We start from the raw sequence: 17,500 nt of genomic DNA, 5'->3' as shown, positions 1-17,500 counted from the left end.
CCATGGCGCCATCTCTGTGAAGGGACGTTGGCACAGAGCACACAGCACCTTAGTATGGCCACCTCACATCTCTGATGTTCATCCTCACACACAAAAAGAGATCACTTCTCATGGAGACAAATTGATTCTAGACCCCCTTCACCACCCCCCTCCACCACCACCACCACCTCCACCACCTCCACCCCAGCCCTTGCTCTTTCAGGTAGGAGCCAAATAATCTTGTTGGCTGATTTCATGGGATTTTAGAGTGGCTCTGTGTGATCCATCAAGTCCTTTTGTTCCATGGGCGGTGCCCAGGGGGCTTAATCCGCCGCCCATGGCACCCTGCTCTCTCTTTCCGGCTCCGAGTCTGGGAACACGGCGAGGAGGAGAGCAGCACAAAGAGGAACAGGAGAGAGATGGAGAGAGATGGAGAGAGGGAAGAGAGGAATTACGGGTGAGAGGGAGGACGATGGGGGAATGAGAGAGGGGAGAGATGGAGAGGGTGGTGGACTTGGTTGCGGTGATAAGACTGTTAAACTCCCAATTTCCCATCTATAAAGCTGGTGACTTGAGATTTTACAGGGTTTTCACATCAGCTAAAAAGCCACTAAAAGCCACTAAAATATCTCACTTTGTTCAAATCACGACATCCGACATGGAACACACACGCAACACGACATATAATAAGAAAAACGCTGAATATCATACAGAAAAAAAAAACTAAAATGTTTGTTTCTGGAACTGACCGCTCCATCATTTCCCGCAAGAGCTCACTTTTCTCCTTGAAACAGGAAGGATGTCTGACTCACCCTCTCCTTCCAGAGAAACAGCACGTGCAGTGACAAGGGTGGGCCCCGAGACTCAGCGAGCCGGGCGAGCGAGTGAAGAAATCCCACTGGCTGGCGGCTCTCATTGGAAGTGACGGGCCTGTCTGGACACTGACGGTAATTAAGGGATCACTTCTAATCTGACATTCAGAAGCATCAGGCTGGGATAAAAGCCAGCCGCGCGGCCAGGGGAGGCTGTCACTGATGCAACAGCCTTCCACCTGAGGCTCTCAATCAAACACTAAGCACTGTCCGCAGCGCAGTTCAGAGGGGGGTAGATTGGACATGCACACACACACACACACACACGTTCATACACACATACAAACATCAAAACGTTTTCTGTGTGAGGCACTCCATGGCGATCACCATACATCCTTAAGTGTCAAATGTACAACTGATGGAATAAATGCTGTGAGAATCTGGAACAGGAATGTTTAGGTGTGTTTTGAAAAATGCTTGATTTGACTCATTAAACTTGTAGTAAACAAATGTAGTAAACAAAACAAATACAAAACAACATTCTAACTTGCCATTATAAAAACATACTCCTGCACGGTAAGTTAAATCTTGTTTGATACTTTTACTTTTAACATTTTCTTACTCTGGGAGAATACGTTTTATATAAATAAAAAGTTACCCTTGTAAGAACTGGGGGCTGTAGTAGTACACAAGAGAAGAATCTGCTTGGCCTCTCTCAAGATACCTCAGTAGGATGAGAGGCGGGGCTCTGGATGAGCTAAGAGCTCTGGCTAAACACCCAAACAAATAATAGGCTATTATTTTTCAAGAGCTTAGTAAGACTTCCTGCACTGTGACAAGTGCTTCCTCTGGGTCATATTGCTGTGTGTGTGTGTGTGTGTGTGTGTGTTGAGGAGGAGGTTGAGGGCTAGGCACAGAAGGGTCCCCCGAGAGCTCGTTCAGACCTGTTATGCCCGACCTTCTTCCTGACACCCCCCATGCCGAGAATGACAGTTGCCAGGCGACAGTTCTGAAAGAGCTGCAGCAGCTGGCATGGCCCAGAGCAGGAGAGCAGGGGGGAGGTGGTGGTGCTGGTGGTTGTGATGGAGGGGGGCTGTAGGATTGGGGGCAGGGGAGAGCGGAAGAGAAGCAGGGTTGGGGCAGGTTAGGGGTGGGAGGGGAAAGGACCTCCTGTAGTCTCAGTTCTCTGCCCCCTACCGCCACCTCCACCACCTCCACCAGTGCTTGGGGTTGACAGTGGGGGGAAACGCGCAGGGAGGGCAGACAGGCAGACAGCGGCCTGTTTGTGGCTGCACTGTGAGGCCCAGCGGGAGTGCGCTAACAGCGGACGCCTGCGTCACCACCGCCGCCCTGTCAGCAAGCCCACAACCTGGAGCCACAGAGCCCCAGGAGCTGGAGCTGGAGCTGGAGCTGGGGGGTTACACCCCTCACCTCACCTCGTCATGATGTTGGCGTGTACATATGTGCACAGTGCCCTGCTGTGAGGAGGGAGGGAGTGAGTGAGTGTGTGTGTGTGTGTGTGTGTGTGTGTGCGGATGTGTTCGCTTGTGTGTGTGCGCGCGTGTGTGTGTGTGTATATGTGCCTGTGTGTGGGTGTGTGTATGCTTGCTTAGGCTTGTGTTTGTGTGTATGTATATGTATATATATACATATATATATATATATATATATATATATATATATATATATATATATATATATATATATATATGTGTGTATGTGTGTGTGTGTGTGTCCGGGGGTGGTGCACCAGGTCCTACTGGGTGGATGTGCGAGGCGGAGCAGAAGACTTCAAAACAACACCACGGTGGGAGCTGGAGGCAGCTGCCCTCCTCCCGTGTGCCAGCTCCACTGGGCTCCAGCAGCAGCAGCAGCAGGAGAAAAAAAAAAACACACACAACAGCAGGGGCAGCACACACACACTCTCACCGCTGGGTGACACGAGCACGGGGCCTGACAAGCAAAACGAACGTGTGGCGCACTTATCCAGGGAGCAAAGGTGGCGAGCAGAATGGAAAAGGCTGGGGGGTGTTCACAGGGAGCTTCAGTCTCCCCCAGCTCCAGAGATGATGTGGCTGGAACAATCAGTTTAGTGTGCCAGGGGAGCAGTGAGTAGGGTAACGAGTGTGAGGTGTTTCACTCGTGTTCTCTGGAAACACACACACACACACACACACACACACACACACACACACACAGAGATCCACTTCTTCTCAGAACGACTCCAAGGTTTTTTTTGACTGAGGAGAAATGACGGGCACATCTGAATGATCTGTACACTGTACACTTCAGTGTTAAGCTCGAGCCTTTAAAGAACAGTTAGAGGCCTTTAATGTAAAATACTGTGAAATGAGCACACCGTCAGGAAAGTTGATATCTCGGAGAAGCACCAGGACTACAAAGGCTTTTGACCACGCTTAACAACAGTCCAGTGTGAAATTACTTTCCAAGGACTCAAACCAAACACGCATATCAAGCTAGAAACATCTCACTGTTTTGTACCTGACCTTCAAATATTACCCTCAAATCTTTAAGTCATTTAGATACTTATTTTGAGTTGGACAAAGTAGGTTGAAAGGGAGTGCAATGCACATGAAACAGTGGACAGTCATGTATTGTACATTCGTGAATGAATGCGATAAAATCCTGCAAATAAAGAATTAAGTGTGTGTGTGGTTGTGGTTGTGTGTGTGTGTGTGTGTGTGTGTGTGTGTGTGTGTGCGTTTCGGTGCCAGTCACGCTCTTAACAGCTTTGCATACCTCTCTGACAGAATCTTCCACAAGCTTACAACAGAGGCTTAACCAGAGAAGTGCTTTAACTTACAATGCTGCTTTTACTACCCACACACACACAAATATTTTTTAAAGTCCGTTCTTAACATTTGTCAGATGAAGAACTGAATGATCTTCTTCCTGAAGGACTGTCTCACATAAACTCTTATATCTAGCCATTCAAAACAGAAATAGCTTCTTATTATTGTTATTAAGCTCCTCTAATTTTGATAGCGTTGATTCATGCTGCCCATATACTGTTTAAAAATACTACAGTATACAAGAAGTGAATTAGAACCGCTTGAAGTTATATCAATTCACTGGTGAAAGTAATTGGGAGTATCTGAACCTTCAACAGTCTGCACTAGCACAATGGAGAAGACTAAGCACTCCACTCCAACCATCTGTGAATGGGGACCAAGAAAGAGATTGTGTAGAACAGTGGACTAGAGTGGTGGAGGAGGACAGATGACCTCAGCTGGGTCCACTTCAGATTCATCTAAAATGACAATCCAAGCAGTCCAAACGGAGACAAAAAAAATACAGTCAGGAAACAGATTTTAACAAATCACCTTAAACATAGATAGATAGATATACTTTATTGATCCCTAGGGGAAATTCAATACATGTCTGCATCCCAACTAAGTTTGTGAAAACAGGGCATGTTCCACTAGTTGTGCTTCTAGATATTTCAGAGTGCAACCTTCCTGCCAATCTGCAGCACCAATCCAGCTGAAGGAATGGTAAAAATAGATAGTATAGGGGAGATATAGGCAGGTACACTCTATTCAGTCTGCATGGGCCAGGAAGAGCACTATGCAGTGCAGGTTGTTGAGTGAGCTGTAAGCACAGACGGCACTCAAATTGACAGGAACTGTTCTGAGACCTGTACAGGCCACAGCATCCCTGGGGGTGATGGGGATTCATCACCTATCGGCAGGGAGCTGGGAGTGAGAATTGGAGCTGACACTCACCTCAAGACACCCTGCTCCGCTGAGATGGGAGAATGTGTTTAGGAGCACGCACGCGCACGCACACACACACACACACACACACACACACTTCCTTGAATTTCCCCTAGGGATCAATAAAGTATCTATCTATCTATCTATCTATCTATCTATCTATCTATCTATTTACACACGCACACACACACAGTACAATATGATGCATACAATTGCCTATACTACCCCTGACATATTCCAAAACCTTTATAACATGCAGACAACCACTCACACAACTAACCAATAAACGGACAAATGGAAGACAAAGAGAAAGACATCAACAATTAAAACAATTTATATGATATAAAAACATGCACATGCATACACACACACACAAACACACACACACACAATCTTGAGTCACATGTCAAGGTATGCCATTTAAGGCCATTTTTAGTAAGACCTGCGACACAAAGACTTAAAAGCCCTGATCCATATTTCAAAGGAGAAGATGAGATGAAGTTAACTGCTGAGGCAGCTCGCGCTGTTTGCCCTCCCATCCAGAGCCACCGCAATGAAAAGGAGGGAGGCATGAAAGAAGGAATGGAGGGAGGGGAAAAAAAGAAAGAGGAAGGAGAAGAAAAAGGAGGAAAAAAAAACAACACATAGACAGCCATCAATAAAAGGATGTGCATTTTTAAAAAGCATCGCACCGCACTGAGACTTCCCCTGTCTTTTTGATCTGGCTGCTTTTAATTGTGCAGCGTGTGGGGCTACAAACAGCCGGCCTTGGCCTGCCAGTAATGGGGACTCTGCTGGAGGCCTGCAGGAGGCCTGCAGGAGGAGGAGGAGGAGGAGGAGGGAGGGGAGGAGGAGGAGGGAGGGGAGGGGGCAGGCAGAGTGTGTGTGAGGGGGGGGAGTGTGTTACTCACAGGACATGGCTCTCCCAGGACCTGCACTACTGTAATTAAGAGAAGAGACCTCCTCGAGCCAGGAAAAACACACACCACAACACACACACACACACACACACACACACACAAAAGAAGTCAGCTTGCATCACAACTACACCTGCTGAATGCCTTTACAGACGGGCTGATGGAAAAGCTGTTTAGTGCTGTCCAACAAGAGAAACGGTGTCTGAACAAACTTGTTGTTCTGGAGCATCAGACAGGGGCAAATCAATGGGCTCAGTGCCCTCTGTGGGAAGAGTCACTGGCAATGACCTTGAAAAGCAGAGAAGGGGGTCCGTGTCCTTAGCAGGTAAGTGTGAGGCCTCAGTAAAGTACACCAGAAAAGAAAGGGGCTCACTGAGGGGAAACAGATGCTGAACAGAGACAGAAAGATGTCGTGGAAGAAAGTCACTCGGCAAGGACGAACCAAAGGATGAGAAGGAAAGAAGACAGAAGGAATGGGAGTGTGTGTGTGGGGGGGGGGGGGACATGTGCCATTTATAGTGTCGGACAAACCCAGAGAGAGAGAGAGAGAGAGAGAGAGCGAGAGAGAGACGGAGAGAGAGGAGAGGGGTTAGGTCAGTTCAGTTCTCACTGGCGTGCCAACACTCCCCATTCCTGTGGAGTCTCAGGCTCTGTTTTGGCAACCTCATGCTTGAGGACTCAGAATCCTGGCCGACCCCACTAAACAAAAACCCCAATACAGCGTCGGAGGAGTCCCCCATTTCCCAAAATACCTGTTTCACATGAGACAAGTCACAGGTCCATCCACTATGGAAACTACTGTGGCATTGTGCTAGCATACTGACACGAGATCACTCCTGGTTACATGCAAACTCAGTTTTAGAATATCAATTTAGTTTTCCAACTGACCTCAACAGCAACGCAAAACTTGCACAAAATGCACAAGCTTGTATGCATGTGGATGAGAATGCGCTAGCTGGCTAGTTAGCCACGGCCAGTCCGGTTTTTTATATAGGTCAGTGGTGAGGGAGCTGGACCAGCATCATGGAGCAGTAACTTCAGCAGTATCCAGCCCCAGTGTGCTAACACTTCTAAAAATATGAGGCTTGTCCCCCACCCTTCCATTCTCTGCCCCCCCACCCAAACACATACCACAGGGGCTGGTGTCATCTGAACGCAGGCCTGAGGAACGCAGCTCCGGGACAGAGAGGGAGGCCAGCTGTCCGTGACCGGAGCTTAAGCGACAAACCAAAGTGTTGTGTGCTCTCAAAGCTGCAAGTGCGAAAGCTTTTTTTTGCTCCCAAAACACCATTGGTCAGTTCACTGCATGCAATCTCAGCAAACACCCACAACACAGCACGATGTCAGCTGTTCTTGCTGAGGCATGGTGCGGATCTCTCTGTGTCTGTGTGTCGCACCCTCCCCCTCCCTCTATCTCACTTCTTCGGGCGGCTCTCGAGGAAGCATCTCAAGAGAGAGGAAGGTGAGGCGATGTGACCTGACAAGACATGACACAAGCAGAATGTCATGTGTCAATCAATCCACTCGCAGTGAACTCGGCTAACAAGAGCATGACATGTTTAACACACTTGCACTGCAACATATTACAAGACAGCACTTTTTCCTTGAGTAGCTGAAAGACTGGGGATTGTAAACTTGGTCAGGAATTCAGCTCTGGATTATAGAGTAGTTTCTGATATTGTGCTTGGCATGATTCCAAGACTGTGGTACAAAAACACTACAGAAGATATACAAGAGAAAGTGAAGCTCTGGGCGTGGAGGGTTCTCCAAGCGTGTTAAAAGTTAAACGCCGGCATCATGTCTCATCTAGCCTTTCACCCCGCTCCTCCTCCTCCGCTTCTTCCATAGCCTGGTAAAACCTTCTGTTGCAAATCTGCTTCTCCATTCACTGGTGTTTGCCTGGATTAAGGCACTTTCACTGCCTGTGAAAACCTGACACAAGCCAAGCCAAGCCGAGCCAAGCCAAAGCCCTAGCCCAAGCCAGGCTGCTTGTAGCCACACATAGCCCAACCATAACCACACACCCAGCAGACAGGGGGGGCCCATGCCGGATCGGGTTGCAGGGCTGACGAGGGTGCGGTATGGACACAAGCCCACGGTCCTCCCTCTCTCTCGCTCGCTCCCACACAACACCCACCCCCAACAGAGGCGTCCCACTCAGGGTCTGATGAAGACATCAGGGGCTCCTGAGCGAATTGGGAACCGATCCAGGTGTGTGTGTGTGTGTGTGTGTGTGTGTGTGTGTGTGTGTGTGTGAGAGAGAGAGAGAAGAACCAGAGAGCTAGAACTAGGAGGCTAAAAAGAAAGGTCAGAAAGAAAATGAGGCAGAGGTTTGACAGACTAAGCCAAAAAAAAAAAATGAATGGAGGGGGCTCTAGTGCTCCAATTTTGTTTGTTTTTTTCCCTCCTCCTCCAGCTGAAAAGGGGGACAAATCCAGCATAGTCTTATTTCCGACTAAGGTTTGGCTCGCTTTCCCTCGTCTTCTTGTGTTTTTGTTTTCTGCTCGATAAAGCACTGGAGAGCAAATAGCACAGTCTTCCAACTGAAGGAGCCCTGCCTCTGCAAACAAAACAAGGCCGCCTTAATCCCAAAGCCCTGGAGACAGAGAGAACAGGAGAAGGAGGGAGGGGTGTGTGTGTGTGTGTGTGTGTGTGTGAGTGAAAAAGAGAGAGAGCGTGAGTGTTTCTATCTGTCTCCCTGTCCGCCTGTCGATGTGACTATGTTTCCATGGGTCTGTGTGTCTGTCTACATCTCCTTGTGTATGGGGATTGTGTGTGTGTGTGTGTGTGTGTGTTTGGGGGGGGTGCTGGGTGAAGTTGGATGGGAGGTGGCATGGGGGTGGAGAGGAGAGGATGTTAGTGACGTTAGTCATATCATAAATAGTCGGCCTGCACTGTGGGACTGGACAGGGCTGGGTGGAGAGGCGAAATGGGCCTTAATCATGCAGAACACATTGATTGTCAGCTGTGGGGCAATGCCACGCGAGGGTCGCAGCCAGTCGGGATCAGTTTGATTGCATCAACTCAAATTGGACAAATTGGGGAGATGGGAGATGGGGATGGATGGATGGATGGATGGATGGATGGATGGATGCATGCATGCATGCATGCATATGCATGCATGCATGCATGCATGCATGCATGCATGCATGCATGCATGCATGCATGCATGCATGCATGCATGCATGCATGCATGCATGCATGCATGCATGCATGCATGCATGCATGCATGCATGCATGCATGCATGCATGCATGCATGCATGCATGCATGCATGCATGCATGCATGCATGCATGCATGCATGCATGCATGCATGCATGCATGCATGCATGCATGCATGCATGCATGCATGCATGCATGCATGCATGCATGCATGCATGCATGCATGCATGCATGCATGCATGCATGCATGCATGCATGCATGCATGCATGCATGCATGCATGCATGCATGCATGCATGCATGCATGCATGCATGCATGCATGCATGCATGCATGCATGCATGCATGCATGCATGCATGCATGCATGCATGCATGCATGCATGCATGCATGCATGCATGCATGCATGCATGCATGCATGCATGCATGCATGCATGCATGCATGCATGCATGCATGCATGCATGCATGCATGCATGCATGCATGCATGCATGCATGCATGCATGCATGCATGCATGCATGCATGCATGCATGCATGCATGCATGCATGCATGCATGCATGCATGCATGCATGCATGCATGCATGCATGCATGCATGCATGCATGCATGCATGCATGCATGCATGCATGCATGCATGCATGCATGCATGCATGCATGCATGCATGCATGCATGCATGCATGCATGCATGCATGCATGCATGCATGCATGCATGCATGCATGCATGCATGCATGCATGCATGCATGCATGCATGCATGCATGCATGCATGCATGCATGCATGCATGCATGCATGCATGCATGCATGCATGCATGCATGCATGCATGCATGCATGCATGCATGCATGCATGCATGCATGCATGCATGCATGCATGCATGCATGCATGCATGCATGCATGCATGCATGCATGCATGCATGCATGCATGCATGCATGCATGCATGCATGCATGCATGCCTCTCTCTCTCTCTCTCTCTCTCTCTGCACCTCCTTCCCACACTCCCTCCCTTCCTTGCTCAAACCCAAACCACTGCTTGGCACTAGTCCTGTGCCGCTCTACAATCAGAGAGCGAGCGAGCGAGCCGAGAAAGCGAGAGAAGCAGGAAGCTTAATTAGTGTTTGCTGCACTCCTGCTGCCGTCACTCCTCAGGGGCCAGGCCCGCAGTTCCCACGAGGGTCAGGGGTCACGCTGCTGACCTCGGGGAGGCGGAATGTGAAATACCACTGTTACACTCATCAAAGCGTGCCTGATCGTAGCCGGAAAAAAAACAGCAGCTAGCCACCAGTAAACAACTGAAAGGGCTTCTGAGTTTAAATTACAAAGTCACACTTTTTTCCCTTTTAGAGCACTTCTGAAAAACAGCTAGTTTCTACAACAATTCCTTGAGATGATCTGTGTTTTGACGCAGAAAATCCATCCTGCGGTCCAGCATTATCTGATTCGGCCATTTTAAAGGTTATTGTGGGTTCCCATTAAAGGTCCGACTGTTTTCTTTGTGGCTGTGGCCCTTTACGTATCGACCTTCCAATTTAAACCATGTCCAAGGAGGAGGCCAAATGCCTGTGTGTTTGGCTGCACACCTCCTGTGAAGTGGAGCCCCCTGAATGTAGGTACGCCAGTGTCCCCTTCTCCCTGTGCTGAACAGGGGATAAAGGACCCAGGGAGTAGTGGTAGCTCATTCACATGGAAATGCAATGACTCTGATTAACTCTTTCTGAGTTAACCGTTTTGCCATTTACAAAGAATCACCACCACCACCACCACCCATTCACAACGGAGCAGGGTTAAGAAGGCCTTGAATGTGTGTAGAACAGCGATTTGGGCCCATGGTGAGCAGCAGTGGACTAGCTCCAGCAGTGAGGTATTAGAGAAACTCTCAAGAGACTATAGACTCCAGTTAGTTCTCCTCTCACAGTCCACACAGGAAATGTTTTAATCAAGATATGCCAAGCCACTTTTCTTTTAAATGACCTCCATTAAATCTAGCCTTATCGTACAGACAGGTGTGGGGCAGCCGTGGCCTACTGATTAGCACTTCGGACTTGTAACCGGAGGGTTGCCGGTTCGAACCCCGACCAGTAGGCGGGCTGAAGTGCCCTTGAGCAAGGCACCTAACCCTCCCTCCCCGCTGTTGATGCAGGCAGCTCACTCTGCCCGGGATTAGTGTGTGCTTCACCTCACTGTGTGTACACTGTGTGCTGTGTGTGTTTTACTAATTCACGGATTGGGATAAATGCAGAGACCAAATTTCCCCTCACGGGATCAAAAGAGTATATATACTATACTTATACTTATACATAGGTTATCACACAAAATCACCGGCTGCCCTGCAAAACGGTCCCGTTGTCAGGTGTTTTTCTATGCCACATGTTCACACAAGACTTTCATTGAACATCCAAAGAAAGAAAGAAACTGGTCATTACAGCAATAGACTAGTTTGTGACTAGCTTGTGACAGACTGAGTGTGCCAGCTTGCTTTTCCGTAGAATTGAAATACAGTGTTTTCAGCTGTGGACCCGGTGTAGGCCAGGTGTAAGAATATGAAAGAAAGACAAAGTGGATGTGTGTCAAAGTTTTCAATAGACCCTTTCAACAATAAAAACAAAAACAATGCTTGAACGTTCTATTTGGGCCCCAATCTACTTCCTCTGCATTAAGATAACATATGGAATGTTAAAAAGGAAGCCTTGTGGGGCCAACTATGATGCTGATAATGGAACTCTCTTGAAAGGGTCCATACAAATTATTAAAAGTACTTTAATCTAATACAATACGCAACCATTTCATTGAATATGATGTACCAATCCTATATTCAGGTCTGACAGTGTTACCATTAGAAACGATCTCCATATAGATCACATGCACGATTGACAAAAGAGGAGAGACAGTCAGTGTAACAAGTTGTAATCCAATACGCATTAGGTGTAGATGGCATCATTTGAATAGCATCATTTAAATGATTAATTAATGCCTAAGCCTACACTAGTGCACAACTCCCCTTCAGCAGCCAGAAGCTCATGACCTAAGAAAAACCCTGCTTTGTCATCACTTAAATTCCCGCAACAGCTGCCCTATGTCACACCACAAGTCTCTAGATATCTGCGTTTGCAAAATGACTAGATGGCCTCACAACTAATTCTTCATCAGTGATTTGCCCCCCAGTAATAAACAGACTTAATTTAATCTTCCAAATGTTGAGACTGAAATAACCAATGGTTCATAGCTGTGAATGTAATGTCATGTCGAGGCAAAACAATTCAGAAATCAACTTCAACATAGGGCTAGGCAGTATGGCTAAAAATCATATCTCCATTTGCTGTGGAGGACAGGAAAAAGGTGGAGACATTAGGTAGCAACTAATAGTACAGTAATCAATACTACTTGTATTACCAGATGATGAGTGTAGAAGTTTAAGAACTAGTCAAAGTGTAATCAAAGGAGAAAGTGCTAGAACAAGAAGGAGGTAGAGGAGGGAAGAAGGGGAAGAGCATGGTGAGAGAAAGTGGAATAGAACATCGTGTCCAGTATTCCAATATGGAAAGTGGAATAGAACATCATGTCCAGTATTCCAATATGGAAAGTGGAATAGAACATTCGGGTCCAGTATTCCAATATGGAAAGTGGAATAGAACATCATGTCCAGTATTCCAATATGGAAAGTGGAATAGAACATCATGTCCAGTATTCCAATATGTGTCCAATATTCAGAGGTGGAAAGTAACGAAATACATTTACTCACGTTACTGCATCGAGTAGTTTTTCTGTGTATTTTGTATTTTTTAAGTAGTTTATAAAATCAGTATTTTACTTTTTGAGGAAGTATTGTACCGCTACATCAAAAAATCCCATCCGTTACTTGAGTAAAAAAAAAAAAAAAGTTAAGACTACTTAAAACAGAAAGGGGAGAAAAAAAAAAGCCCTAAACCACTAGCCTAGTGTTAATGATCAGCATGTAGCCTACAACAGGACATGAATCAAGCTGAGGCCATGCAGTCTTTCTGAAAGTGATGGAGATGGAGCTGGATCACGAGATGCATCAGATTAGCCTAACCTATGAAAGTGTATTTTCCACTATTCCAATGGGTTGTCTCAGTTCGTTTTAGCACCAATGATTGCGGAGATATTCACCACCATGGGATTTCGTGTTTTGACGTTTGTGCTCACCTTTCTTTGGAAAGAAGTTTATTAGCAGTTGTTTTCCCTCATTTTGATGTCTCTCTTTTTCCTGTTTTGGCCTTTGTTTTTAGTAACCTGACTTGGCTTACTTGGAGAAAGACATTACACAAGCAGCACAACAATTAGTGGTCCACTACTAGCGATGCTCAACTAAATAAACAAAAGATAGACTACCTTATGAATCGTGCAGGCGGACTAAACCATTTAGCTCTTTAGCAAGGGAGAGTGAGAGTGACCTTAGACAGTTTTCACTATGTTTTGTATACAAAATCCAGTCAGTCAAACTTTACATTTAATTTTGAAGTTAAAATATTCAGGTAAAATAAATATATGGTGGAAATAAGTATTGAACGCTTAATTTTTTTTTCAGTAATTAGCCTAAACTTCCAGTGAGTCTATTCGAAATTTTCACCACACATTATATTAACACACATATAGGCCTAAAAAATCCAAACATAAGAGTTTTGTGTATTAAAGTGGAATGACACAGGAAAAAAGTATTGAACGTGCCTACTGAAATTTCTTCAATACTTTGTGGAAAAGCCTTTGTTTGTAAAGACAGCTTCAAGACATTTCCTGTATGACAAAACTTATTAGTCACAGTATCAGGTGTGATTTTGGTCCATTGTTCTAAACAGATTCCAGGGGTCCCTCTTGTGAATCCTGATCTTTAGTTCCAGATTACTTCCAGAACTGTTTAATTGAATTTAATTGAATTGGCTGCCTTCAAGTCTTTCTGGAGCTTTCTCCGAGTGGTCCTTGGCTCTTGGAATTGACTATCCTTCTGACTCCCTGGTCAGAAATATTGCGAGGAGATCCTGTGCTGTTTGATGATGCAGTGATGTTACTTCCACTTGGAGATAATGGCTCCTATGCTGCTTACTGGAAGATTCTGAAGTTTTGAAATGCATCTGTAACCAGTTTCATTGATATGTTTTGCAACAATAAGGTTGCACAGGTCTTGGGAGAGCTTTTTGCTTTTATCCATCATGAAATGTTTCTTGTGTGACACCTTGGTAATGAAAAACCATTTTATAGCCCATCGATATGTAAACTACTAACCAAGCTTATATTAATTTGCGCAGATAGAAAGGATAACTACTCTTTAACTACTTACAGATTCCAGCTCGTTCCTTCCCTTAGTACTTTTTCTTAGCGTGTTCAATACTTTTTCCATGTGTTATTCCACTTAATTACATATGACTCTACTTATGGAGTTGTTTGGATTTTTTATGTGTGGATTACCTGAGTTATTACTAATGCCTGATGAAAATGTTGTGCCCCCTGTATTCCACTTTTCAAGGGCCCTCTCCTCCATTGCCCTATACTTCCCACTTTCCCCCCCAGTTCGACGCCCTTTAATCTGCTGAACCTTCTGCTCATTTCCAAATATAAAAAAAAACTCTCTGCAACTCAACATTGGCCTGCCTGCCTCAGCTGCCTGTGAGGGGCTTTTCAGTTGTGCTGGATTACTGTTCACTGCAAAGCGACCCAAGGATGAGTGCAACTAACTTTGAAAATCAACTACTGCTCAAACTTAAAGGAGAACTCCGGTGATTTTTCACATAGATCTCCATTTCTCAACATCCTTATCAGGTAAGTACCTCCACTCGGCGGCCATATTGCAACACTTTTTGGGCACTTATCGTGCATCTATTTCGGCAGAAATGTGTGTGCGTAAAGCTTCACGACACCAATCTTGCTCCAGCAGCGAGATCACAACAGATGATTGGCATGATGTCTTCACAGCACACCACATGATTGGCTTAATGTATTTTACAACACACCACATGATTGGCTCAATGTATTCACATGTCAACGTTTTGCCTTGGAAGGGGTTGTGATATGTGTGAACTGCCATATTGGCGCTACAAACTAACCCCATGCATTACTATGGAGGATTTTTTGAGTGCTGTATCTCCTCATTAGAAAGTCTCTGGTAAAACTGGTTGTTCTGGTAAAACTGGTTGTTCTGGTACCCCCCCCAAAAAAAAAGTAACAAAGTAACTTTTAAATTAACTACTTTTTACTTTTACTTGAGTACATTTTCAGATCGGTATTTTAACTTGTCCTTGAGTAATATTTCATCAAGGTATTGGTACTTTTACTTGAGCACAATATTTTCATACTTTTTCCACCTCTGCCAATATTCCAATATGTGGTTTAATGTTCTGCATTTCTCATTAGTGGGCCACTTTGACACTAAAAGTATGATATCTTTACTGTCCCTGTGTATATGTATATGTGTTATATATTATGACTTTGCAGTGTTTCACTGTTCTGCATGGCTGCGTCAGTGGCTATCTGCTCCGGATTGCCAGGTTGCCACTAATCAGAGTCTGATTCAGTGTAGTCCACGTGAGATGGGATGACCAACGCCATCTCCCCTCAGCCTGGAAGGATGCTTAAACTCTAACTATTTCCTTGTCTAGTCAGAGCAGCTGATGGATCTTTAGGTGAAGTCATGCTGTCTCTTCCCTGATGCGCATCATTGTAAATAAACTCTGTTCCTGATTTTTCATACTATTGGTCTGACTGGGTCTCTATTTCATCTGTGGTATCAAAATTACCATCAATGGTAAGTGCATGCTAGGTGTGTTGGGTTACTAGAAGTGTTAGGAGAGGAGGTACCCTTGGGAGAGTTCGTCTTTATAGACCCCCTTAAGAGTTCTTTTTTACCTTAAAATAACGCTTCCAAAATAATTTCGGCGGCAAATAAACTCTTAATATGGCAAACAGCCCTTCTGTCGCACTCTGAGCAGGTCTTATCGGTTGGAAAACAGCCACAGGAAGTTTGGTGTTCGGGTAAGAATGTTTCACGATTCTCATGAGATGTCTTCGGGTCAACTATTCTAGAAGTTGCATGGCTGGTTCTCTTGTTAGTGACTCGCTACAGCTATGCTGTTTGGCTATGCTAGGTGAACGATTCCCCCATCACAAGTTTGTTTACCATCAAGTTGGCTTTGTCAAGGTTATATTAAGGTGAAAATCTTGCATACCTTTAATACCTTTAAGTATCAGTATTTGTTTGTAATAACAAAAAGTTATGCTGTCCTATATCTAAGTAGTAGCACTTGCACATACAGCATAATAACACAACTGCAGGCCTACACACAGCAAACATGTCAGAGCAGTAATTTAAAGGCGAACTATGCCGGTTTTTTAGCTTAATTTACCTTAATTTAATAGCTTCGGAGTCACTGGAATGGTTATATGACTTTTTCGGGTTGAATGGTGGCTGTCCTGCTTCCCCCTAGGTCCTGTGAGCGGAAAAAACACCCTTGCGACTTTGGGCCGGCGGGCCGACGGCCTCAGTGTCAGGAAGCATAACGAGTGTAACAAATTGCTGTACTGCATTTAAATACACATACACATTAGGCACCAGCTAGAACAAGGTAGCGATGGAGTTTCTCAGACATTCGTCATGACAGAGCCAGCGAAATGAAGCAAAACCCGAGAAAACAGCGAAGAAATTGGCAATACTGCATAGTTTCTCTTTAAGTATAAATGTCAGTGGTGAAGGAGGGTGTTTGATAATGGGTGAAACAAAGTTGAAAATAAAATTCTGTGAACGCATTATTTTTTACTTCTTTTTAGGCTTAGTAGCCTAAACAGAATGTCCCCTTCAAAATATTAATAATCAGTGGTGTTCTCAGGATATCATCCTAAGGTGGGCATTTTGACATGTAATCCTACCTGTCTACCATAGTATAGGCTACAATCACAAAATGATCACACTTGACACTAAAATATTACAACATAATGCAATCAAAAACTGTTCTGAACAAATTGTTCTCCTGTGCAACGATACACCTGAACCTATTTTTCACTGACATGATCACAGAAAAAAAACTAGCTAATTTCAAAATGTTTTCATGGTAAGAATATTTGTTAGGGTGGGTCACCACAGTAGAAATATTTGTACAATTCTAATTCAAAATGGAACAGAAACTCTTTTATATATAACTGGATGAACACAAATAGACTAGGGAGAAGTACATTAAGATACAAGCATTCAAGTAATCTGTGAGCACCCCTGGTACAGATATAGTATCCCTGGTACACAGCATGTACCACTGCATGCATCTTAAACACTAGTGTTGTTTCTCTGTCCTCTGTAACAGAGGAACTGAAACTGAGGCAGAAAGTGCTGAATGGACACTTGGAAGAGTAGGCTTAGGTCCACAGAAGAGTGGCCACATGCTAGCACACTAAGTTTGAGTCTGTGACAGTACCACACTTCTCTGTGAGTAGAGGCATCATCTTTCAAGATTCACTGCAATATACGGTGGAATATAACCCCGAGATACGACTTTTCCCAGTGACTCTGATGTGATCCACCACAGTGCGTTGGGTGTTGAAATAGAACACCTTAAGTTATTCATGAGAATGTCAGGGACTCCTGAGTCCTGAATGTGAAAGCTGATAGCCTACCTGGTCCTGCTGTTCCAGGGTGTATCACCTCCACATACACTTCGAACGTTGACTCTGGGCTCTCCCTGCAAAAAATCACATGTAAAAGACAGAGGTCAACCGAGGCTGAACAACAACTGATTGCAACAGAATGTACAGAGCCCACATGCAAGTGTTCAGGCAAGTCAGAACTGAGTCAGTGGTGTTTCTCAGAATGTGTGGGTTACCATGGAAGTGAAGTCACTGACAAAAAGATGTGAAATCTTGGTTGGTTTACAGTGTCAACCCTTCTGCTGCCAACTGTGATCC

At 45.2% G+C, this 17,500-nt stretch overlaps 1 protein-coding gene across 1 annotated transcript in view; it reads right to left on the bottom strand.

Moving 5' to 3' along the window:
• The window catches only part of dennd1a (DENN/MADD domain containing 1A), a gene marked incomplete at its 5' end in the record, with an annotated part of 86,760 nt that extends 69,483 nt beyond the window's left edge, over window positions 1-17,277 (bottom strand). Inside the window, 1 exon segment of the mRNA XM_048258388.1 lies at window positions 17,213-17,277. Within this exon segment, the coding sequence (XP_048114345.1) occupies window positions 17,213-17,277 (65 nt within the window).
• Window positions 17,278-17,500: the final 223 nt, after the last annotated feature.

This window comes from Alosa alosa, chromosome 12 (genome assembly GCF_017589495.1).
Source record: "Alosa alosa isolate M-15738 ecotype Scorff River chromosome 12, AALO_Geno_1.1, whole genome shotgun sequence".
Lineage (NCBI taxonomy): Eukaryota > Metazoa > Chordata > Actinopteri > Clupeiformes > Clupeidae > Alosa > Alosa alosa.
This window is presented reverse-complemented; position numbering and strand designations above follow the sequence as displayed.